Source organism: Lemur catta, chromosome 12, assembly GCF_020740605.2.
Source record: "Lemur catta isolate mLemCat1 chromosome 12, mLemCat1.pri, whole genome shotgun sequence".
In the NCBI taxonomy this organism is placed as follows: domain Eukaryota; kingdom Metazoa; phylum Chordata; class Mammalia; order Primates; family Lemuridae; genus Lemur; species Lemur catta.
The window spans coordinates 51,776,297-51,802,784 of record NC_059139.1 but is presented as its reverse complement, the minus strand read 5'-3'; the positions used below and the strand labels follow the sequence as shown (position 1 = coordinate 51,802,784).

Here is a 26,488-nt window from a genome sequence, read left to right as displayed (position 1 = left end):
AGGGAAGTCTGTCTGAACTCAAAGTCCAAGCTCTTTTCTCTGTATAGAACTGCTTTCTTCTCTGGGAGAAAAACGGTTGATTAACAAAAGGCAAAATTACATATCTTATGGCATTCAGTGGTAAATTTCCTTTTAATAAATCAAGGAAGCAACATTTTTTTGTGAGTACTTTGCTCTGACTATGCCAGGCGCTGTAAAGGATACTTAAGTATGCACGTTTACCATGAAAGATTTACAATCTAGCTGAGGAGACATGCATGGCACAATTAGTGAACAGAATCAAATAGTCAAAATGAACTGTTAAGGTAAGATCTAAAGGCCACTGATGTTGAATGAATTTTTGAAATGAAGGGCTGTGCTAGAGCACATCAAATCAACTTTTAGGGTGGGACCACATTATCAAGGGTCTTGAAAGAGGAAAACTGAGTAAAATTGAATTTAAGCCTTTGAAGGTTTTTTATTTGCATAAAGAAAGAGGTATTCAAGAAAGTTTTGTTTTACAGAAAAACTTAGGAGTATCTCCGAATAGAGTGACAAACTTGGAAAACAAATGATATATTACAAGGCTTAAAACTGCTCTCCAACAGGATATTGTTCACTATAGATAAGATACTATAGAAACAAAAAATATACTTAGCTGCCAGTATGTTTCCCAATATGGAAATTCTAAATCCATCTAATTTAATCTATAGTTTCAGGATATGGATTAGTTCTTGGTATGAGACAGCTGCTCACCCCTGTGAAAGTCAAAAACATTTTTAAAGCCCTCCTACTTTTTTGTTATCTCCCAGTTTTCCAAGAAAAAGGCAAAGAGAGTGCCATATTTTTCGTAATCTCTATAATGTAAGTGGCAATAAAATGTGATTTATACCTGTTTTAGGACGTGTGGATTCTCCCATTAGTCTTCAGTATATCACACTTTTTTTTTTTGAGATAGGGTCTCCGTCTGTCACCTGGGTAGACTGCAGTGGCATCATCACAGATCACTGCAACCTCAAACTCCTGGGCTCAAGTGATCCTTTTGGCTCATCTCCCGAGTAGCTGGGATTACAGGCGCGTGCCACAACGCCTAGGTAATTTTTCTATTTTTAGTAGACGGGATCTTGCTCTCGCTCAGGCTCAAAGTTACTTTTTAAAGAGGTTCAGAGTATCATTTTCCTGAATTATTATTAGACTAGGCCACTGAAATCTCCTTTCCAAATCTTTTACATAAGTGCACTATTTTATAAGAACATATGCCCACAGAGTAAGCACACAGTAAACGTTTCCTGATTGGATGAATTGGAGCCTAAGCCTATAATCATAATATACATGATAATTAATTCAGACCAATGCAGAGAAGGGTTATGAAACTAAAGCACAGAAAATAATTTGGAAGACTCTTCTTAGAGATTAACTTTGATTCCAATGGCTTGTTTAAATTGAAGGTTTTGTGGTTCCAAGATGTCATAGAAAACTTGGTTTTTGCCAAAATGGTTTCTAATATAAAGTAAATCTTCAATGGAATAGTCATCATTTTTTCCAGTCCAAATAGTCAGGCTGTACCTGCATTAAAATAAAATAGAATTATACAGTTAAAAGTGAAAAGAAAGTGATGAGCAATTTCAATAAGCCTAAAAATACTCTCATTTGTCTCTAACCCAAATGCACACAGATGACAAAATTAATCAGCAGTGGTGTAACTGTACTTTCCTATTTAATCCTTCATCAACATCAGAGGGGCTAGAGACAAAAACAAATCCCACTGCTGTTGTCTAAATAACATAAATGCTCTGTCTGAATTACAGGAATGTTAAATGGACTTAGAAACCCAGACTGGTGGCAATGGAAATGGGTCTAATTTTGGAAAAAGGAAAAAAGAGACTATGTTGCTGATCAAGGAATCTGTTCCCCCACAAAAATTTCCAGCTGTAACCTGGGTTTGTTCAGTAGCCTGGTCAGAGCGAAAAGCACAGTGAGAGGAAAATGAGAAGAGACACAAATGTCACTGACATTCCCAACACTCATAGTCAGGTATGGTTATTTTCCTGTAAAGAATTGTCTAAGTAGTTTAAGTAGCTCTTTGCTATGGCCTATTACATGTGAAAAACCATAGATGAAAACAAATTATTTCTGTATAAACCAATATTTTTTAGTTTGAAAGACCTAACTCTAGATATTTAAGAAACACGTAATTTCTGCTCAGTGGAAAAAAATGTTCTAAAATTTCTTAGACTAACTTTGCTACATTGAACAGCCTAAAATATCCAGTTAGCAGTTGATAGTTTTCATCATGCCCACAACATAGTCTACATTAATTCAGTTTTCACAAGACCCATTTGGAGTATGTTTAAAAGACTTATTTCTGACTGAGGTCTCTTGGGTCACTAGGTGCCTCTGTGAGTTGAAAGTTCCAACAGAATTGAACATGACCATGTGAAAATCAATGTGACATCATTAAAAATAACTTAAAATAAATCCAAATGGAATTTAGCCTTGGGAGAATTTTCTCACAAATGTGGCCACAGGGCCGGGTACAGTGGCTCACACCTGTAATTCCAGCACTCTGGGAGGCCAAGGTGGGAGGATTGCTTGAGCTCAGGAGTTTGAGACCAGCCTGAGCAAGAGTGAGACCCATCTCTACTAAAAATGGAAAAAATTAGCTAGCATGGTGGCACATGCCTGTAGTCCTGCTACGTGGGAGGGTGAGGCAGGAAGATCCCTTGAGCCCAGGAGTTAGTTTGAGGTTGCTGTGAGCTACGCTGACGCCACAGCACTCTAGCTTGGGCAACAGAGTGAGACTCTGTCTCAAAAAAAAAAAAAAAACAAAACCAAATGTTGCCACAGTCTTACAGTACTTGTGCACATGATTATTTGAGTACTATGTCTCCAAGAAAATAGAGTCCATCTACATTGTAAATGTTTCTTAAATAGGGGTATGAGCATATACTCTCAAGGATTCTAGAGTTCTCCATGAGAATTTAAAATTTAATTAACTTAATTTAAAGCTTTAATTTCAATGATAATCTTTAAAAAATTAACACATTATGCTATTTGGTTTCAGTGCTCTTCTTTGATACTAAGGAAAACAAACAAAACTAGAAGAGTTAATAAATAAAGACATATTTGCAACAAGAGAATGGCAAATATTGCCACAGTATACTATAAGAATGAAGGTCTCCTCATAATTCAATAAATCTCTTTTCTGCTTAAGTTACTCCAAATTGGTTTCAGTTGGTTTAAACTAAGAAACTGACTGGTATAGTGCCTGGTACCATCTAATGTTTCTCTTTAAGCATAATGTTAGCAGCCACTGATTCAAATTACTCTAAGTTCAATACATCTATAAACATTTTTACACATCTATTTTTCCTCATGAAAATGAAATCATGCACCTATCATTCTGCATTTTAATTTACTTACTTAATGTATCTTAGAGATCATTCCATATTAACACATAAGGTCTACTGCATTATCTGTAACAGATATATAATATTCCATCATATGGGCATACCATAATTTATTCAACCAGTTCTGACTGGTAGATATTTAGAATGTTTCAAGTCTTTTTTTTTTTTTTTTTTGAGACAGAGTCTCACTCTGTTGCCCGGGCTAGATTGCAGTGGTGTCAGCCTAGCTCACAGCAACCTCAAACTCCTGAGCTCAAGCAATCCTTCTGCCTCAGGCTCCCGAGTAGCTGGGACTACAGGCATGTGCCACCATGCCTGGCTACATTTTTCTATATATTTTTAGTTGTCCACTAATTTCTTTCTATTTGACTAGAGACGGGGTCTTGCTCTTGCTCAGGCTGGTCTCGAACTCCTGAGTTCAAATGATCCTCCCGCCTCAGCCTCCCAGAGTGCTAGGATTACAGGCGTGAACCACTATGCCTGGCCTCAAGTCTTTTATTATTATAAACAATGCTTCAAGAATATCCTGTAGCTGTGTCTCTGTGCTTTTGTGAACTTCTGTAAGACAAGCTCTCATTAGTGAAATTATGAGTATATGCCAAATTTCTCTCCTAGGAAATTATTGGCCTGTTTACATTCCTGTCCATGTATTAGTGTCTGCTTCCTCTACTCTCTCCAACATAGTGAATTATCAAACTGGGCCTTTTTCTGGGTGATTTGTAAAAAATTATTTAATTGTTACAATTCTTTACATCTGTCTTACATATATACTGAATGTCTTTTTTTTTATTACCAGAATCTTTCTATTTTTATGTATCTGAATGTATCAAAATTTCCTTTTACAGTTTCTAGGTTTTGTGCCTTAGTACTAAGAAAAATCTCCATTCTGAAACTATATTAAAAAATCATCCCTTGTTTTTTTGTTTTTTTTTTTTTGAGACAGAGTCTCACTCTGTTGCCCGGGCTAGAGTGAGTGCCATGGCGTCAGCCTCGCTCACAGCAACCTCAAACTCCTGGGCTTAAGCGATCCTACTGCCTCAGCCTCCCGAGTAGCTAGGATTACAGGCATGTGCCACTATGCCCAGCTAATTTTTTCTATATATTTTTTTTTTAGCTGTCCATATAATTTCTTTCTATTTTTAGTAGAGACGGGGTCTCGCTCTTGCTCAGGCTGGTCTCGAACCCTGACCTCGAGCAATCCTCCCGCCTCGGCCTCCCAGAGTGCTAGGATTACAGGCGTGAGCCACCGCGCCCAGCCCCTTGTTTTTTCTTTATTCACTTACTGTTTCATGTTTAAGTCTTTACTTCATCTGGAAGTAAATTTATTTTGGAGGAAGGAATAAGAAAAGGTGTTAGCCTTGTTTTTCCTACATAGCCTGTTGTCCTAACACCAGTGATTTGAAATGTCAGCTTGTTTCTATACTAAACTACATGATAGATTTGGGTTTATTTTTTAGACTTTCTCTTTTGTTCTATTGATTAGTCTATTAAAAAAATAGTACCAAAATGGTTTTAATATCTATACTTTTATAATATATTTTAATAATCAATAGGTGGTCCAACTAATTCTTATTACATATTAAAATCATAAAATTTTTATATGGAAAAGAATTCTGAAATTTTGATGAAATTCAAAGAGAAACTATTTTATCTACTCATAACTTTGTGTCACTGTATAACATAATGAAAAAGACAACTAATATTTACTAGGCACCTACTATGTGCAAAAACTTTTGTGAGGAATAGGGATGAAAGACCCAACATCAAGTAAGTTAAACTTCATCAAGGAGCTTCAATGAAGTGAGGGAGTCTGTGCACATATATTATCAGTTTTAATTCTCTCTCTCTCTCACCCACACTGTCCTTACATAATTAATTTTCATGCCCTTCCTATCTCTGTCTTTCATACATGCTCCCATACATGCACCATATTGTTAAGCTAATACATACCTGTTTGATTTCTTCAACAGCCACAGTAACTGAGAACAAGACTGCCTGACTAATGCTGCTCTCACAGGGAATGTTACAGGCTGATTTAGTTCATTACATATATATTCCATCTCTTTCACCATTGTCCAACTGTATCCTTAAATGAAAACAAAGAAATTTAACTTTTCTGATTGAAATCCTCAAAGTCAATTAAATAAAAAACTAAATTACCTGTAAATAGGTAAATCCATGGATAATTCACAGGTGAATTCATAGGTAATTCATAATCCTTTCCCTTTAGATTCAGAGTGAATTAAAATACCATTTAATTCATGAAAATACTTTGAGTGGAAAAATGTAGATTAAAAAATCATGCCATAAGTGACCAAGAGCAAATTTAACAAAAAATTAAAATATTAAAAGGGTGTCACTAATCTCTCAAGTACAAAAAAAGCAAATCTGATGCTACTGTATTTTTATTTACTTTAAAAATTCTAAAGCTCTTCTCTTAGGTACATCTTCATCATTATTATTCTCTATAAACTGAGATTTTCTATTTGTGTTAAATTTTCTTTTTCAAGAAAAGATAGCTGCTAGGTATTTACTAGCTGTTTAAGTGATAATTAACTTCAAATCAATTTTCTTTTTGGCTAGTCCAAATTACTTACACATTTTACCTAAAGTGGAAATAGTGGTAAAATTGACTATATTTGTTTTGTTTGAGACAGAGTCTCGCTCTGTTGCCCAGGGTACAGTGCTGTGGCATCAGCCTAGCTCACAGCAACCTCAAACGCCTGGGCTCAAGGGATCCTCCTGCCTCAGCCTCCCAAGTAGCTAGGCCTGCAGGCTCACGCCACCATGCAAGGTTAATTTTTTCAATTTTTTGTAGAGACAAGGTCTCGCTCTTGCTCAGGCTGGTCTCGAACTCCTGACCTCAAGTAATCCTCCCTCCTCAGCCTCCCAGAGTGTTAGGATTATAGGCGTGAGCCACTACGCCCGGCCTATATATGTGTTTTAAATCATGTTAAGACATTGTTAAGACAGGAAAACACACTTGTCTGTTTATAAACAGCTTTGGACAAAAAATTTATATTTTTTAAATAACCCTAAACTCTATCAAAAGCAGGTTATAAAAGAAGTATTGGTCAGTAAAGGAAAATTTTATAGAAGTTCTAAGCTAAATTCCTGAGGAAACGAAGGGAAATTACCTACTTTCCTTTAAAATCTGGAAAATTATATTTTTTAATTAGAAAAAGGCATTGCTAATAGACGCTATACCTATATGACTATACCCTATGAACTTTCTTTTTTAAAATTGACAGCATAAGAAGTAAGGGAGGATAAAGCACATGTTGGTGGTGACAAGAGGATGCGGGGAGAGTGCTGGGGGTGGTGAACAGCCTGGATACATCCAACACCAGCATGACTTAAAGACCCAGACCTGGTTTGTCTCAGCTCATGCCTGAGGTTAAGGCCAAACTCATACTAAACATGACTAAATGGAGTTTAGAATCAGTAAGGAAGGTACTGGTTTCTGGTTTTCCTTCTTCAAACATTTCAAATTACATAGTATTTTCTTTAATGAAACTAATAAAATTTAAATGATTAGAAAATTAAAATAGACAAGTTAAAGCACATTATTTTTTTCTCTCAATTATATCAATTATTTGACCAGGGTGTCATAACCTAAATGTCACTTCACTATTCACTAGATGGCAGTTACTCTGACCTCAGGTTGGATGCTAAAACTTTATAGCTGAAAACAGTAAGAGCAAATGAGTAAAAAATGAATTCCCTGAACACAGTAGGATACAGGTTAACATCTTCAAAAGCTCTAAATACGTTTTTAGTTTATTATTTTTACCACGTGGTCAGATATCCCAGAGCCTTTCACTGTTTACTGGCTGGTTACCTGGAAATCACTAACTAAAGATACGTGAAAAAATAGAGGCAAATCCAGGCCAGGCGCGGTGGCTCACGCCTGTAATCCTAGCACTCTGGAAGGCCGAGGCGGGTGGATCGCTCAAGGTCAGGAGTTCGAGACCAGCCTGAGCAAGAGCGAGACTTCGTCTCTACTAAAAATAGAAAGAAATTATCTGGCCAACTAAAAATACATATATAGAAAAAATGAGCTGGGCATGGTGGTGCATGCCTGTAGTCCCAGCTACTGGGGAGGCTGAGGCAGTAGGATCGCTTAAGCCCAGGAGTTTGAGGTTGCTGTGAGCTAGGCTGACGCCACGGCACTCACTCTAGCCCGGGCAACAAAGCGAGACACTGTCTCCAAAAAAAAAAAGAAAACAAATAGAGGCAAATCCAGTAGTATAATAAGTTTCAACCAGGAAGAAGTTAAATGTCTGATTCATCTGTAGGAAAAGAAGGGATCCAGCCAAGAGGAGTGTCTCATGGCCTCCCACTCCCCTGTCCAGCCAAAGAGAGCATAACAGGGCACCAAGGTTTCAGCAACCTACATGTGGACCCCTACCAGTATCTAGAGAGCAGAACTGGTGTGCTTCAAGCATTTCTATTATTATCTTTCATTTGTTATAAGAAGCTTGCTCTAAGGTATGGCAAAAAGGAAAATAAAGGGAGTCTAGAATGTTTTACAAGTTCAAAGAGATCAACTAAGGATTTGTTCAAAGTATGTAAAGAGGCAGCTTGCAAATAACTCTTTCCCATGGAAGCTAGATGACAGATGTCATCAATGAACACAGTGTCTATCTGAAATAACAGAAAGAAGGGTCTACACATACCTGTAGGGTTAGGTGTTTCTCTCCATTAGGCTCTTAAGATTTTGTGGGATATGTTTTGGGCTTTGTATTAAACATGTTATTTTTGTATTTGTAGGATATTTTAATTTGACCAACAAGGAATACATTATTAGAATTATCACCTTCATTAACTTTCTCAGGATGCCATCCCGTTGTCCAGCCCAGGGATAATGTCACATCTGGAAAGAAGGATGTCACAGTATCTATAAATGGTTTTGCATCTATTACTTTGCTATTTCCATTTGGACCAGGAAGAATATCAGCATTAATCCATACGGGACACTTCAGATGCCTCTTCACATTTTCCAAGAGCACCATGGATGGTTCTACAGCTGCCAGACTAAAAACATAGTTTGTTGTCAATGAGACATATTCCTAAGTCAAAGTAAAAAGAAGTTCTTTTAACCTAGTGGTTTTAATGCTCTCAAATTCATAATAAAAATATAATATAACAATGTCTGAAATAAATAAAATCAAAGATAACATAGCACCATAGGGAAAAGCTAATAATATATGCCATATCTCAAAATGTTGATTTCTTATTATTCATGAAGGTACCTTAAAGATTCTATAAATATATGAATAATGTCACTACCTGTAGATAAAATAGAGGTTTCAAAACTCTATATTAGGAGGACTCAGTGTGAAAACAATTTCAGAAAAGACACAAATGTTCACTCATCACAGAAAGCATAAATAACAAAGGAAATTCACTTATAACCCGCAAAATCACATTTATGAAATACCCAAGTGCACCCAAGCACTGTATCTCTGATTCCAGCAAGCATATTTTAGTTTAAATTAAAAAGAAGCTTCACTCTTTTTACTTCCCTAGAGTTAGGTCCATCTTTAGAGCTTATTAATCCACTAAAACCTAGAGCCTTCATTTCAGGGGCAGAAGAGTGAAAAGAAAGAAATGTTCCACATGGGAGCACAGTGACACCAATAGACTTTGAAACACTAAGGTTTTAAGCAGCCTATATAATTTTTGCTTTTTAAAAATATATAGACAAACTTTGTTGGCAAACTATACTACTTATAACTGATTATCTTCTGAACCTTCAAAGCCTATGTTCATTTATAAGAAAATTAGCTTGTAGTGAATATTGTGATGAAAGGCTAAGAATTTTGGAGATGGATGGTGGGGGAGAGAACACTCAGTAACCCCTCCTCATGTTTCCATCTTTCTTCTTGAGGGATTGGAGTACTTCTATCTATGCTTTTACTTCTCTCTACTCCATTGGGCCTCCTACTTCAAGAGGAGAAATTAATAATGTTATTATTTATTGGGTTGTATTTACTAGTAAGCAAGGATACTATTCACGAAAACCATAGGAAACAGGCTCTAGCTCTCAGCCTCTAGCCTCTTTCATGCTGCTCCCATGTGGAACACCTCCTTCTTCTCACTCTTCTGCCCCTGAAATAAAGGCTCTAGATTTTAGTGGATTAAGAAACTCTAATGCTGGACCTTGCAAACTCTAATTTCAATGTTGTCACTTCTCTGTTTTAAATGCTTCCTGCCTCACACTGCATCAATGCCGTGTTATAATAAAACCACAATTCTGAGATCTGGCACTGTACTTCCTACAAAATTCCATTTTTGGTAGCAAGCAACTTGTACCTGCGACTCCAAAGCTTGCATCTCTTTAAGTCCTACAGCAGCAGCCAAGTCCCCATGGAGTTTTGCTCTTCATGGGTGGAGCAAGGGAAAACCTTGAACTAATCCACGCATGTCTGTTGCCAAGCTCCTCTCTTTTTCCAGAAAGGACTCTGATCTCTTAAGAAAACTGGCATCCGTGGAGGTAAGGTTAAACACTGATTTCCAGTTTACATTTCAGGAGGGAGCTTCGTAAGCATTCTCAATTTAATAAGTCGACATAGGGCTGTTTAACACTGATTTGCCATCTGAGAATATCCAGTCTCAAACAGCATATTCTCCCCAAAATAGAAATTCCACCAGTGCTTATTTAGTGCCTACTACATGCAGAGCACATAAAAAGCTATGACACAGAACGTAATGAAACAAGAATTTAATATACATATTCCATTTTATATATAAATATTTTAATTATCACTAATATAGATGAGGGTAATCACATTTTTCCTTACTAGAAGCTTAAATAAGAAAAACAAAATCTATATTTTTAAAAATTCTAAATGTTATTAAGAAACTTAAAACTTTTTGTTATTTTAGCTCTTATTTTCTGGAACTTGACAAAATAACATCTAAAATTCTTCTGGAAGAAAGCTGTAACATTTTTGATAAAAAAATTGAGCACAAACTTTTCCAAACAACAAAATACAACATACAGTGGTCCTCCCTTATCTGCAGGGAATATATTCCAAGACCCCCAGTGGATGACTGAAACCACAGATAGTATCAAACCCTATACATACTATGGTTTTTCCTATTAATGTATACCAATCATAAAGTTTAATTTATAAATTAGGCACAATAAAAGATTAACGATAACTAAAGAAGAACAATTGTAACAATATATTGTAATCAAAGTTAGGTGAACATCACGTGATCTCTCTTTCTCTCTCAAAGTAGCTTATTGTACTATACTCACCTTCTTTCTGTGATCTGTCAATCTGATGACCTACACGGCTACTAAGTGGTTAACAGGCAGGTAGCATAAACAGCGTGGATACACTGGATAAAGGGAAGGGATGATTCATGTCCCAGGCAGGATGGAGTGGGATGGTATAAGATTTCATTGTGCTATGCAGAATGGTGTGCAATTTAAAACTTATGAGTTGTTTATTTCTGGAATTTTTCATTTGATATTTTTAGACTGCAGGTAACAGAAACTGCAGATAACAGAGGACTACTGTATACTACAAAAAAAATAACATACCATGTTCCTAGCTGGAAGACTCAATATTGTACATGTCACAAAATGACATATCCTTCTAAATTAACCTACAAATTCCATGTAACTCTAATTTAAAATACTAAGGGCCAACACTGTCAACTCTTATATGTATTAGTATTAAGTTTCCCATAGGGAAGTGCCAAAAGGTCTTCCAGGATGATCGTTTGAAGAAGAAAGTACTGATTAGAAAACTACCTAAAATTGCTCTTTGGTAATATTTATTTAAATCCCTAGAAAATAATATAAACTTAGTTATTATAGATTTTTTTCCTAAAAAATTACTTGTAAATCAAGCTTGTGAATATTTTATCCTATTTTCCTATTAATTTCATTTAGAAACTAGAGATAACAAAATGAAAATCATACTTAAAATTGTAATAAACTATTTAAAATTACATTTTAAGGGGAAATAATTCTTTGCTAAAACACTGGAGAGTTTGCTAAAACTCTGGATAAAATTTTAAAATATATTACTTATTATTTGTGTACTAAACAGAATTACTTAGAAGCACAAGACAAGAACTAGTAAAATGTGACTCAGAGGTAACATTCAGCTACTCTTACAGAGGCAGTGCACACTCTGGTTAAGAGTGTGAACTCTCCGGCAAGGCTGGCAGCTCTCCCTCTCCATGACCCACTCTGCAACCACAAGCAGGCTACTTAGCTCTTTGCCTCCATTGCCTCATCTGGAAAATGAGAATGACAATAATAACCTACCTCTTGGGATTGTTATGAGAATTAAATGAAAAATACATGCGATGCTTTTAGAACAGTACCTGACATATAGTAGGTGTTCCTATAACTTAGTTTATATTTATTCCTCTCCAAGTATGTTATAATTTTAAAAACTTGCAAAATGTTTATTTTAGTGGCTCTGCCCTTTTGTGGTAGCTGCTAGCATTTAGGAATAAATGAGCTGATATGATTGGCGAGGAGCCAAAGAATACGTCACAAAGAACAATTCAGGCCGGGCGCGGTGGCTCACGCCTGTAATCCTAGCTCTGGGAGGCCGAGGCGGGTGGATCGCTCGAGGTCAGGAGTTCGAGACCAGCCTGAGCAAGAGTGAGACCCCGTCTCTACTAAAAATAGAAAGAAATTATCTGGCCAACTAAAAATATATATACAAAAAAAAAAAAATTAGCCGGGCATGGTGGCTCATGCCTGTAGTCCCAGCTACTCGGGAGGCTGAGGCAGTAGGATCGCTTAAGCCCAGGAGTCTGAGGTTGCTGTGAGCTAGGCTGATGCCACGGCACTCACTCTAGCCTGGGCAAGAAAGTGAGACTCTGTCTCAAAAAAAAAAAAAAAAAAAAAGAACAATTCAAGGGGCTACAATAAACAATGAAAAATTGAGCACATGACAAGGCAAGGAGATCTGAAAATTTAAGTCACTAGGTATTAAAGATCAAATGCTTTATTTCATGGTGCAGAAAACACTGGACTGGCTCCAGGAGACCTGGGATCTGGTTCTAGCTTGCCTGTCAAAGCTTAGCTGTTGTCCTTAAGTAAATCATTTAACCTCTCTGGGACTAAGTTTCTTTGTCAATAAAACAGAATTGAACTATTCATCACTTGAAAAGTTTATGATCTTAAGATAATTCTTTAATTACAAGTCCTTATCAACCCCAAACTCCTGTATATCAAGATTTTGTATATCCATTCATTTACCAACAGTTTAATGAGGTTTACTGGTACATTTTGCCCCACAACAAATGGTTAGAGTCATCTTAAAAATCCTACAATTAGGGAGGCTGAGGTGGGAGGATCGCTTGAGGCCGAGGAGTTCGACACCAGCCTGGGCAATATAACAAGACCTGGTCTCTACAAAAAAAAAAAAAATTAGCCAGGTGTGGTGGCATGCACCTGTAGTCCCAGCTACTCAGGAGGCTGAGGCAGGAGGATCGCTTTAGCCCAGGAGTTTGAGGTTGCAGTGAGCTATGATCATGTCACAGCATTCTAGCCTGGGCAATAGAGCAAGACCCTGTCTCAAAAAAAAAAAAAAATTCTACAAGATTCCAAATCCTTAATTCCTTGAGATAATTCAATTTTAAAATACTACTCAGAGAAGAGGTAGATTTACTGCCAATCCTAAATTTCAATAGCAGCTGCCTTCTATTAAGACCCATAATAGAGGCTTATGGTGTGCTTCTGTGGTGTCACAGTGTATTCCTGGCTTTATCTATAATACTTACAACTGTCAAAATGCTACAAAAGTAAAATTTACTGGGATGGCCACAGCAAAAGAAATGACACTTAATCTTTGCCGGGCGCGGTGGCTCACGCCTGTAATCCTAGCACTCTGGGAGGCTGAGGCGGGTGGATCGCTCGAGGTCAGGAGTTCGAGACCAGCCTGAGCAAGAGTGAGACCCCGTCTCTACTAAAAATAGAAAGAAATTATCTGGCCAACTAAAATATATATAGAAAAAATTAGCCGGGCATGGTGGCGCATGCCTGTAGTCCCAGCTACTCGGGAGGCTGAGGCAGTAGGATTGCTTAAGCCCAGGAGTTTGAGGTTGCTGTGAGCTAGGCTGACGCCACGGCACTCACTCTAGCCAGGGCAACAAAGTGACACTCTGTCTCAAAAAAAAAAAAAAAAAAAAAAAAATCTTGCTCTTCATTATTAATGCCTCCAAAATGTGGTTATTAAGGAACACTTTCATTATTAAAGACTTCTAAATAATCCCCTTTACAAACATAATACATAAATCAAATAGGATATGCATTAACAACCTTAAAAAATTTTTTCCAATTCTCATTCTCCATGACTACCTTTTAATAAAAGTAGCATTTTAAATTTACCTGTCACCACAATAGTCACTTATGATAAATTCCTTTATAAAAATTAACCTAACTTTAGCCTCTCAGGGTCCCCCAAAAATAATTTTAGTAAACAATTTATTGGATCTTAGATCCATTCCTGAAACATTAATTAGAGTGTACAAATCCATTTTCAGTTTGGATGAAGCACAAAAAGAGGTAGTCAGGCATGGACATATGCAGCTATTACTTTTTCTCTCTAAAGTTATTCTATAATAACCAGAAAATTGAACATGTTTGTATAAATACCTCTTGAAATCCAGCTTGATGCCTTTATTGCTTTTCATAACTTCAGCCAGCCACTCCTGTAGGGTATTATCACTGTTTGTTTCAGGAGGATGGGCCATAATTGGTTGGCCATGCTCTGATCCATCATTTGGCAGGAGGACATCAGCCTCTATCATGTGAGCAGTACCTGTCCAAATAAGTTAATGCTAATAAAAGGGGGGCAGAACTATAGGAAATGCCATGCTCAGTATCCTTTTGAGGAAGATAAAAGAAAGGAAAGAAAAGTAACACTTATTGAGTAACTACTACGTGCCAGGTACTATACTAGGCCCTTAGATATTGTCCTTATTTTTTAAAGATGAACAAACAGGTGCCAAGAAGTTAAATGACTTTCCCTGGGTCACTTAGAGCTTAAGCTGTTGTTATACTTGTGAATTTCCTCCCAGTACCTAGCAAAGGGAGTACATAATGAGAGGCTTAACAAGTATTTGTTGAAGTTTTCTGGGAATAAAAATAGTACTTTTATCTTCTCACTCCTCAAATTAGAAACTGTGGATATTTATTGCTTATATTTGAAACTCTACATTAAAAATTCATTTCTTTGACTTACAGCTTAGCTACTGTTTAAAAGCACATATCCTTTGAACAGATAAATGAGCCTGCTAACTTCTAACTGCCACAGTCACCCCCTAGTCCAAATTTTAGAATAGCCCCTTCAAAGCAATGTTCTGTCAAATACAAATACCCATCTGGGCTGCTTCTCACTGCCCAGGAGGAAGAGGAGAGAAGAACTTATTCTTTTGTATAGAACATTTGATAGATTAGCTCTACCCAGTGAAGAACTACATGCCAAAAGAAAAATCTCTTCACCCCTGTGAGAGGAATAAACAGTGAAGTAAGAGGCCAAAGCATCTGGGGAAAAATCTCTTCTCTTGGAAACTAGAGTGGTGGAACCAAATGGGTTTCCATCTAATGATTATGTTAAAAATTTTCAATGGAAAACCACTTGAGAAAAAAGAAGGACTGACTTATGTTTGAATATACCACTGTGGATGCTGGGTGGAAAAGGAACTAGGCAGGGACAAGGGTGGAAGCAGGGAAAATAATCTGTCAAAGTAGGGGTGACTCATAATCTATTGGATGCTTCCGGCTGCAAGTAAACAGAAATCAGATTCAAGCTAATAAAGAAATTTATCATCTTATATAACTAGAAGTCCAGAGGTCCAGTGAGCTCTTAGTGTGAGCCAATCAGCAACTCAGTGATCTTATCGGGGTCTTTATGGCTCTTTTCTTCACTCTCTTTGTTATATTCTTCATCTTAAGGCTAATTTCATCTCATGATTATAAGATAGCTATGAACAAACACTGGGGCCACATATATTCATAGCTACATTTTTAAGTTTTAAGATATAAAAGTTCTTCAATAATTATAATTACTTTACTTGGGTCTGATTGCACCTAGTTAGATGACTTGCCCACTATGGGAACAATATGAATCATCAGGAAAACTGCAGGTGCTAATTAACTTACTTATTTACTTTTACATTAATTCATTCATTCATTCATTTGACAGAGTCTCACTCTCTCACCCAGGCTAGACTGCAGTGGTGTCACCATAGCTCACCACAACCTCAACCTCCCAGGCTCAAGTGATCCTCCTGCCTCAGCCTCCCAAGTAGCTGGGACTATATGTGTGTGCCATGACACCAGGCTAACTTTTGTATTTTTAGTAGAGATGGCAGCTCACTCTTACTCAGGTTGGTCTTGAAGTCCTGAGCTCAAGCAATCCTCCCACCTCAGCCTCCCAGAATGCTAGGATTACAGGCGTGAGCCATCGTGCCTGGCCTATTTATTTTTTATTTCAAAATATTAAGAGGGTACAAATGTTTTTGGTTACATGGATTGCTTTTGTAATGCTTGAGTCATGGCAATAAGTGTGCCCATCACCCAAATTGTGTTCCTTGTACATGTTAGTTTCCTTCCCCCTCCCTCCTGCTTGATTTCCACTGAATTTTACTTCCCTCTGTACACATTTGTGCTCACTGGTGAGTTCCAGTTTAATAGCAAGTACATGTGGTGTTTGTTTTTCCATTCTTTAGATACTTCACTTAGGATAATGGTCTCTAGTTCTATCCAAATTTTTGCAAAAGGCATTAATTCATCCTTTTTTATGGCTGAGTAGAACTCCATGGTATACATATACCACATTTTGTTAATCCACTCATGAATTGATGGGCACTTAGGTTTATTCCACATCTTTGTGATTGTGCATTGTGCTGCAATAAACATTCGAGTGCAGGTGTCTTTTTGATAAAATGACTTCCTTTCCTTTGGGTAGATACCAGTAGTGGGACTGCTGGATTGAATGGTAGGTGTACTTTTAATTCTTTGAGGAATCTCCATACTGTTTTCCACAGAGGCTGTACTAACTTGCAGTCCCACCAACAATGTATAAGCGTTCCTTTCTCTCTGCATCCATGCCAGCATCTATTGTTTTGGGACTTTTTAATAAAATCCATTCTAACTGGGATAAGATGATATCTCATTATGGTTTTTTTTTTTTTTTTGAGACAGAGTCTCACTTTGTTGCCCAGGCTAGAGTGAGTGCCGTGGCGTCAGCCTAGCTCACAGCAACCTCACACTCCTGGGCTTAAGCGATCCTACTGCCTCAGCCTCCCGAGTAGCTGGGACTACAGGCATGTGCCACCATGCCCGGCTAATATTTTTTTTTGTTATATATATTTTTAGTTGGCCAGATAATTTCTTTCTATTTTTAGTAGAGACGGGGTCTCACTCAGGCTGGTCTCGAACTCCTGACCTCGAGCGATCCACCCGCCTCGGCCTCCCAGAGGGCTAGGATTACAGGCGTGAGCCACCACGCCCGGCCCCTCATTGTGGTTTTAACTTGTATTTCCCTGATGATTAGTGATGTTGAATATTTTTTCACATATTTACTGGCCATTTGTCTTTCTTTTGAAAAGCTTCTGTTCATGTTTTTTGCCCACGTTTTAATGGGGTTTGTTTTTTCTTGCTAATTTTCTTGAGTTCTTTGTAGATTCTGGATATTAGCCCTTTATTGGATGTATACTTTGTGAATATTTTCTCCCATTCTGTAGGTTGTCTATTTGCTCTGTTGATTGATTATTTCCTTAGTTGTGCAGAAGCTTTTTAATTTAATTAAATTCCATTTATTCATTTTTGTAGTTGCTGTAATTGCCCTTGGGGTCTTTGTCATAAATTCTTTGCCTAGGCTGCTATCTAGAACTGTTTTAAAAAATATGGAACACTTCATGAATTTGCGAGTCATCCTCGTGCAGGGGCCATGCTAATCTTCACTGTATCGTTCTAATTTTAGTATATGTGCTGCTGAAGCCGGCACTGATTAACTTATTTTAATCCACCCCTGGAGCTAGAAATGCAGTCAGCATCCATGTGCTTGTATGGAGCAGAAATGGATACCTTAATAAAAGTGAAGTTCTTTTAGGAAGGAAGAAAAGGGGAATAGTGATAAGGTAGGCAGCCAATGGGTATTTGCTATGTTTCTCTTCCCTAAGCTAGATCACATTTAGGTTCTTTTACAGTGGGGTAAAGTACAGAATAACAAAACATCAAGACCAATCAAAGAGTTTTAAACTCCCTTTATTCTCTATCAAATGCAATTCTAAGGACAGTCTAGGTACTATCCAAACCAGCTTCCAGCCCTTGGCCAAAGGTAGGATTCTTCAACCATGTATATAGGACCAAGCCCTGATGTTTGGGTGGCTCACCTGGCAATGGGGAGGGCAGATGCAGAGAATTCTGTGTTTTAGCCTATGGTCAAACTTCTATAAGAACAACAGGGCAGGCTGGGCATGGTGGCTCATCCCTGTAATCCTAGCACTGCAGGAGGATCACCTGAGCTTAGCAATTTGAGACCAGCCTGAGCAAGAGTGAGAGCCCCCCCCCCATCTTTATAAACAAAATAGAAAAATAAGCCAGGCATGGTGACATACTCCTATAAGTCCCAGGTATTTGGGAGGCTGAGGCAGGAGGCTCGTTTGAGTCCAGGAATTTGAGGTTGCAGTGAGCTATTATGATGCCACTGCACTCTCGCTGGGGCAACAGAGGAAGACTCTGTTTCCATACACACACAAAAAAGAAAAAGAGGGCAAATGGAATAACAAAAAGACAGATGATCTGATCTTTTATTGTTTTCCCAGGATGAGGTTGCAGAAGAGGGGTTGTGGGTCCACGGTATCATCCAACCCAATTTTCTACTGCCATATTTAAGATGTAATGGGTCAAGCTTCTAATTTTATTTTTTTAAAAAAAAGCAAGCATGATTTCTCGATAAAGTGGTGTTTAGCAAAAGATATGCAGGCATTCTATCTCCTACTCCATCAGTACAGTTATGAAGGGGCATGACAGCATGGACTCCTTTGTTTAAGAGCAGTAGTCATAGTCTATTAATTCCATTTGTTTCCCATAAATACAAAAAAAAATCAGTAAATAGCAAATTGAGGAGTCTTAGGCCCCATTTCAAGTATGTTCCTAAGGTCTCCTACAAGAAAAAGACTGGGAAACTATAGCAGTAAGGGCAAGAAATCCTGGTGGCTTCTAGGATAATGATGAGAAAGATGGAGAGATGAGGAATAATTCAAAATATATTTTGAAACAGAATCATAATGATTGGATGATAATCAGATATAAGAAATAAACAGATTGGATGACTCTTAGATTTCTGATTCAAACATCTAAGTAGATTGTGGTGCCATTTCCTGAGACAGGAAAGATTGTAGGAAGTGCAGGTTAGTAAATGTAATCAACAATTCCATATAGAATAACTTAAAGTTGAGATACATGTGAGATCTCTAAGCACAAACATCAATAAGCAGCGAGAGAGACTAACAGTAACAAGAGAGGTGGGCCTAGCCTGGAGACATATATATAGGAGTTGCCCAGCCTCTCTCCCAATTCTCCCATTCCTGGCCCTTGGGTAGAAGGCTTTTGAAGGTCAGGGAATACTTCTGTTTGTTAGACTGCCTAGTCACAATAGTCTCAAATAACAGGGAGAGCCAGAGGAGGAAGTGTGTACATCACGATAAATGTCAACCCAATCACAGGAGCTCCAGACTGTGTCCACAGCCAGACTTTGCTTTGCTTCACCTTGCCTCACCAGCTCCTGCTCACCAGAGCAAAAGCAACTTTTCACTATTCCTAACCTGCAATGTCAAAAGAGCTTTGTATATTCTACTAATATTATAAATTGTATAATTTTTGAAGTTCCATTTCTAAATTTTCAGTTGTTAGAGAGGCAATTGATTTTCTATTTTGACTTTGTATCCTGAGACTTTCTAAATTCACCTATTTATGACCATTTATCTACAGAATCTTAATTTGTTTTCTATATACACAATCATATTGTCTGTGAATAACAGTTATATTTCTTCCTTTCCTATTTTTTTATTTAAAAAATTGAGATATAATTCACATACTATAAAATTCACCATTTTAAAGTATACTAGTTAGTGGTTTTTAGTATATTCAGAAGGTTGTACTAATACAACAGTCACCACTATTAAATTCCAGAAAAGTTTTATAATCCAAAAAAGAAACCGTGTACCCCTTAGCATTTGCTCCCTCCAACTCCTAACAACCACTAATCAACTTTTTCCTGAAGCATAACTTTTGCTAAAATTCATTTATTAAATAATCACTATGTGGTTATTACATGCTAGGTACTGTTTTTAGGCATTAGAGATTCAATATTAAACAAAACAAAGTTCTTCCTTTTGAGGAGCAAAGAAAAACAAGTTAAAACAGTGTTTTTACAGTAAAAGAAGCCCAGATATATAATGGAGTGCAGAAAATGCATCAGGTTGTACAATAAAACATGAGACTTCAAGGCAGTTTCCTTGTTGGACCAGGATACTGTAAGCTGTGCCCCAGCCCTCTAGTGATATGCTTTCATTGCCCTTTCCTGCTGCAGCTAACATGTGCTTCACAGGAAAAGGCTGAGAAACACTGCTAAAGTGTTCATCTATATAATGAAGGGATATATATATTTGATTACAGGTTGAATTAGCAAACCAAAGGCTTGATTTCTAGCTTAGTCATAAATACTGCCCAAAGCAATTAATTATAAATTAGAATTCAATGGCTTCATCCATCCATTCTACAAATATTTATTGAGCCTCTCATTAGTATACTATGAAAGACACAAAAATATGTAAGATATAATGATCCTGATCTTAAAAGTTATATTCAAATCACTAGAATATGTAAGAAAGTGTAATAATATATGAGGGTTCCAGTAAGACATGTCAAGGCAAATCACTTCTAGAAAATAAGAAAATTCTTCAATTATGCAATTTGTTCCCATTTTGTAAACAAAATGAAACACTTCATAAAAACGTTTATGTTACCCTAGAACTTACATTTGGATCACCTAAGTCTCTTGTACCTATAAATAGGCCTAGATATCAAAAAAGTAGAATTAATCTATTATCCAAAGTAAATTCCAAGCAACTGTAGTGACTTACTTTTCACTGCTTCGTTCATTTGTGCCTTGTGGTTAGCTGCATGATACCAGACGATCTCAGCGCCATCTTCTGTTGTAATCTGGTTATTTCTCAGAAAATATTCCAGTATATTTTCACTCCAAGATCCTAAAATAACAGTATTTACATGAAAAAGGATATTGTTTTTTATGGGGTAAAATCTTTTAAAATAAATCTTATTGTACATATTTAAGGTATACACATGTTATGGGATAAATATAGATAGAAAAAAGGCTACTGCAGTAAAGCAAATCAACATATCCATCATCTCACACATGCTTTTTGTTTTTGTGTCAAGAGGAGCTAAAATCTATTAATTTAGCATGAATCTCATACACAGTACAATTTTATTACCTATGGTCCTCATGTTGCACATTAGATCTCTATAGACTTGTTTATCCTGTATATCTGCCACTTTGTATCTTCTGACTTACATATCCCCATTTCCAATACCTCCACCTACCCGCATCCCCACCCTTGACAACCACTGTTTTGTTCTTTATCTCTGCATATTTGAATTTTTTTTTCAGATTCTGCATAAAAGTGAGATCATGCAACAATATTTTTCTCTCAGGGTCTCGCATATTTCACTTAGCATAGTATCCTCCAGGCTTATGCGTATTGTGGCATATGGCAAGATCACTTTCTTTTTAGGGCTGAATAATATTCCATTGTATATATGTACCACAATTTCTTTGTCCATTTGTCCATCAACAAACACTTAGGTTGTTTCCGCACCTTGGCTACTGTGAATAATACTGCAATGAACATGGGAGAGCAGATATCTTTACAAAGCGGAGATTTTGTTTCCTTTGGGTATATGTCCAGAAAAGGGATTGCTGAGTTATGGTGTAAAAAAAATTTAACAAAAAAGGACAGAGGATATGTTGAGGGAGAATAACAAAATAATTAGACTGGGAAAAACACAAAATTTTAAAAATAGAGATCAAATATTATTATGTGGCAGGTATATGATATATATATAAAAGCATGTTAGATGTTATGTAAATAATAACTTGTAGACATATAGGCCAGCCTGAAAATCAGAAGCATAAGAAAGTATGCTTATGCTTCTGCATTTGCTTATGCAAATGATAAGTGTATGAAGTGATGGATATACTATAATAATTAGCCTGATTTATTCTACAATGTATACACATATTATAACACTGTGCCTCATAAATATATATATATAATTATTTATCAGTTAAAAATAAAATTAAATAGAAAGTTTGCTGACCCCTGGACTAGGCAAACATTAAGGTTCCTTCTGGTTTCCAAAAGTGACTACCAGCAGTAATTTATCATTAAAAATAATATATCATATGGCTACACAAAAACTTGTACACGAATGTTAACAGGAGCATTCCTCAGAACAGCCAAAGGATGAAAGAACTCAAATGTCCATCAACTAATGAATAAACAAGATATGGTATATGTATACAATGGAATATTATTCCGACATAAAAAGGAATGAAGAACCTTTAAAACACTATGCCAAGTGAAAGAAGAGGTCACACACTGTATGACTCCATTTACATGAAATGTCCAAAATAGGCAAATTGATAGACACAGAAAGTAGAATAGTGGTTGTGGGCTGATGATGTTAAAGGGTATATGTGGCAGGGGTGGTGTTTCTTTTTGTGAGATGAAAATGTTTTAAAATTGATTGTGGTAATGGTTGTACAAGTCTGTGAATAAGCTAAAACCCATGGAATTATATTATTTAAATGAGTGAATTGTATGGTATATAAATACACATCAATAAAGACTTTTTTAAAAGGGAAAAGTTTTAAAAAATACATCTATATATTTTCCACTTCTCTAAATTTACCCCAGAGGAAGATATGCTTACAAGTGGAAAACAACACATTTTATACAAGGATGTTTATTGCAGTATTACTTATAGTGGTAAAACAGTAAAAAGCTAAATGTCCATCAACAGTGGATTCAGTAAATTACTGTATATCCATACAATGGAACATCACCCAGCCATTAAAAGGAATAAAGAAAGAGGGAGGCAGGAGAGTCAGTGTCAGAGTTATACAGTGTGAGAAAGATTCAACCAGTCATTTCTGGCTTCGAAAACACAGGAAGAGAACATGAGCCAAAGAACACAAGCAGGCTCTAGAGGCTGGTAAAGGCAAGAACACTGATTCTCCCTTAGGCCTCCAGAAGGAAGGCAGCCCTGCTGACACTTTGCTTTTAGCCAAGTGAGATCTATCAGATTTCTGACCTTCAGAACTACAAGATAATAAATTTATGTTGCTCTACGCCTCTAAAAATTAATGTTATAAAAAAATAATTTATAGGTAAAAAAGTGGGAGAAAGACAAAAAAAGAAATACATAGTATATGGTGGCAGGTATACAAAAAAATCTCTGAATAGTAACAGTGGGGACCTATGTGGAGGGGAATTGATTGGTTGGGTCATGGGATGGAACTTTTCACTATAAATCCTACCGTGCCCTTTGAATCTTTTAATGTTGAGAATGTATTACTTATTTTTTAAAAAGTTAAGGGAAGAAAATCATTCATATAATGGAAGAATTAGCCTCACCAATAACTCAGTAATGAGAACATAACTTATTGTTTTAAAAATAGCATGTGTCAGGATCTGGAACATTTTTCATTTGAGTACACATTTTTTTCCAAGATTTTGTAAATGCTGCATCAATTTAGAAGAGAAACTGCATTTATACAGCCCGATAATGAGAACGGTGAAAGTCTAGAGTGTGAGCTTTGCCCCAGATTTGGATTTTTAGAAAAACTATGCATTAAAAGGATTTATACTGAAATGTAAAGAGCCCAAGGTTTAAAAAAGGAAAACCCTGGTCTGAATAAAATGTTCTGTAGAGGTTTCAGCACATGCCTTTGAAAAATGTTCAGATCCTTTGATTCAATAATTCCAGTTAAAAGAATCCTGTCCAGGGTAAAAAAAATCAGAATCAAGGAAGTCTAGAAAAATGTTCATTACAGAATTAGTTCTAACAATAACAACAACAACAACAACAACAACAAAACCCCACGACTTATTAATGCCCAACATTAGTAGATTGGGTAAGTAAATTAACAGTATAATTGAATGATAAAACAATTTTAGTCATTTAAATCTTTACAAAAAGCTAGTGTGACAGAGATATTATGAGAAGATACAAGATCTAAAAATTTCACGTTTACTATGATCTTAACCCTATTTTTAAAAGTCAAGATTGTTACAAAATACCAAAAAGTTACTAGTGGTGTCTCTAAGTATCAGTATTATGGGGATTTTTCCCCTTACTTCAGTATACTTTATAAATGTTCTATAATGAGCGTGTATTGTGTTTACAATTTTTAAAAACAACTAAATTTAATAAAAGAATGTTACTGAGGCTGTCTCATGCGACTACTTAAATGTATATAAAAGATACTGTTAGGCCGGGCGCGGTGGCTCACGCCTGTGGTCCCAGCTACTGGGGAGGCTGAGGCAGTAGGATTTCTTGAGCCCAGGAGTTTGAGGCTGCTGTGAGCTAGGCTGACGCCACGGCACTCACTCTAGCCCGGGCAACAAAGCGAGACTCTGTCTCAAAAGAAAAAAAAAGATACTGTAACCTTCTGGAGTGGAATTGTTCACCTGCAGTTTAAAACATCTCTAATTCTATGGGTCAAACAACCGAGACACACTTCCAGCTCTCTACGGCTGTGCGCTGCGCGGCTAGAATAACGCCCCGCCGCGTCCGTCCGCCTGATTCCCAAAGAGGAACCGGACTGACCACAAACTACTCTCCATGTGATCTGCTGAAATTAAGGATTATAAAGTGTCACACTCCTTTCTTTTCAACCAAGACCTTAAGAGGCAATAACCCTGCCATTCTTGGCTTTCCTAAACGCTTTTCCCTTAACGCCCACCCGAAAGCAAGGTTCTCGCCCGGTCATCTGGGCGCGCTGCGATAGAGCGGACCGGGTTCCACACTCGGGTCGCCGGGGCTGGCGGCCACCGCAGGGAAGCCGGGCCTGGCCGAAGCCGCGGGACCGGCGCTTACCCGGGCCCCCGGCGGGTGCTGTCATGGTGGCGGACGTCCGCCGTCTGCGCAGGCGCTGAGCGGCTGGCGCCCCGCAGGCCTCCCACCGGCGGCGTGGAAACCTGCCTCCACAGACCTCAGGGGCGAGGCCTCGGGAGCGGTCCCTGCGAAGTGGAGCCGAAACGAGGCTGGGGGGGTGGAGTCGGCGCGGCGCGCACGCGCAGAGGCGGGGATTCGCGGTTTCCGTGCGCGGTGTCCGCTGTGCCTGCGTCGCGCACTGCTCTGCTGAAAGGCGTTGGAGGACGCTGGTGGTGTGGTTCCTGGGAATGACGACGCTTTAGGGAGCGGATGACGTCCCGAGGTTGAAAGCAGTTGCTGGTGTGGTATACGGATTTCTTAAATTGGATATATCTTCTTTTTAATTTTAGTAACATCCTCAAAAGATGTGGAATCATTACTCCATGAAAATGAGTGCTTCCGCACAAGGACACTGAGCTGTTAACTTGGCAGTTTTCTCTCCCCGGCTTTGTCTGACAGTGCTCACTCAGAAAGTGCTCCCGACAACTCGGCTCTCCCACCCACCGCCTTTTGGCCTTAACTTTTTTTTTTTTTTTTGAAACAGAGTCTCGCTGTGTTGCCCGGGCTAGAGTGAGTGCTGTGGTGTCAGCCTAGCTCACAGCAACCTCAAACTCCTGGGCTTAAGCGATCCTCCTGCCTCAGCCTCCTATTTTTTTTTTTTTTTAGTAGAGACGGGGTCTCGCTCTTGCTCAGGCTGGTTTCGAACTCCTGAGCTCAAACAGTCCACCCGCCTCGGCCTCCTAGAGTGCTAGGATTACAGCGTGAGCCACCGCGCCCCGGCCTGGCCTTAACTTTTTTTTTTTCCCTCCTGCGGCCTTCCTTAACTCTTTACTTTCTGAATCCAACCTGGTGCAGGAAAGAGTTCCTTGGAATCAGACTGAAGCCATTTTTAGTTAGCTTCTGTGACTCTGACACAACTTCATTTGCCAGTTGTAAAATTAGGATAAGAATACATTACCTGACACATAACACATTATAATAGCTATTCTCGCCCAACATTTCAGATTTTATTTTTAAGTCTTTCTAGACTTCAGTTGTAATTATTTTAATCTGTTCTCAATCAGGCCACCATAGTCTCTGAATGTTCTCTAGCTCAGACTTCTTGAGTTTCAGAAATCACTAGTCTTAATGACGTCAGTTCTGAAGTCATTACATTTTTAATTTTAAAATTTTAAAAATTTCTAATTTGATTAAAACATTTTAATTAAAAATGGCTTTGAGATCTACAATTGATTTGCATTTGATTACATTCTCTAATGACTAATGTGAACTAAAATAAAATCTTAAGGCTCGGACCCCCCTCTTGGCCAAAGGAATATCCTAAAACTAAATTGCCTGCCAGGAGGAGGGTGGTCAGACATGCCTCATCATGCCCCCCTCCTTTCTTGGGGACATCCTTTGTAACCCATTAACAGGCCTAAGCGTATGCAAGACAAACCTGCAGCTCCTCAATTTAAACAACAAATATATGTCAGGTGGCTTATACTTTGATAAATACCTCCTTATGTTAAAACATGCCAAGCCTTTAGACAAAGCTTCATGTCTTTAGCCAATTACAAGTCAAAGAATCTTTAAACCCACCCATAACCTGTAACAACCCCCCCTTCAAAATGGCCCACCTTTTCTGCCCAAACCAATGTATGTTTCCCATGTATTAATTTATGACTTTACCTATAACCCCTGTTTCCCTGAAATGTATAAAACCAAACTGTAACCCAACCACAGTGAGTCCACTTGCTCAAGGCTTCTTGGGCCTGGCTCCAGGTCATGATCCTCAAATTTGGCTCAGAGTAAATCTCTTTAAAATTATTTTACAGTTTGGCTTTTTTTCCATTAACACTAATAATGTTGCATATTTAAA

The 26,488-nt window shown here is 37.7% G+C and overlaps 1 protein-coding gene and 1 non-coding gene across 2 annotated transcripts; both read right to left on the bottom strand.

Moving 5' to 3' along the window:
* Positions 1–1,061: 1,061 nt before the first annotated feature.
* On the bottom strand, positions 1,062–24,730 carry FAM151B (family with sequence similarity 151 member B). Its single transcript, XM_045565718.1, has 6 exons — positions 24,571–24,730; positions 20,529–20,654; positions 14,029–14,194; positions 8,209–8,426; positions 5,340–5,475; positions 1,062–1,545 (listed from the first exon to the last, which is right to left on the bottom strand). The coding sequence occupies exons 1-6, from the start codon at positions 24,593–24,595 to the stop codon at positions 1,386–1,388; spliced, it is 831 nt and encodes a 276-aa protein (XP_045421674.1). The 5' UTR covers positions 24,596–24,730; the 3' UTR covers positions 1,062–1,385.
* LOC123648690 lies at positions 17,280–17,386 on the bottom strand. Its single transcript, XR_006738716.1, has one exon. It is a non-coding gene; the product is annotated as a U6 spliceosomal RNA (small nuclear RNA).
* Positions 24,731–26,488: the final 1,758 nt, after the last annotated feature.

What these genes read in the sequence shown, in the direction of transcription:
- FAM151B (XM_045565718.1), bottom strand. Translation starts at nt 24,595, where the DNA reads ATGACAGCACCCGCCGGGGGCCCGG. An exon ending in AGCACCCGCCGGGGGCCCGG is followed by an intron (nt 20,655 to 24,570) that starts GTAAGCGCCGGT and finishes CTGTTATTTTAG; the next exon opens with GATCTTGGAGTGAAAATATA. An exon ending in CTGTTGAAGAAATCAAACAG is followed by an intron (nt 1,546 to 5,339) that starts GTATGTATTAGC and finishes ATTTTAATGCAG; the next exon opens with GTACAGCCTGACTATTTGGA.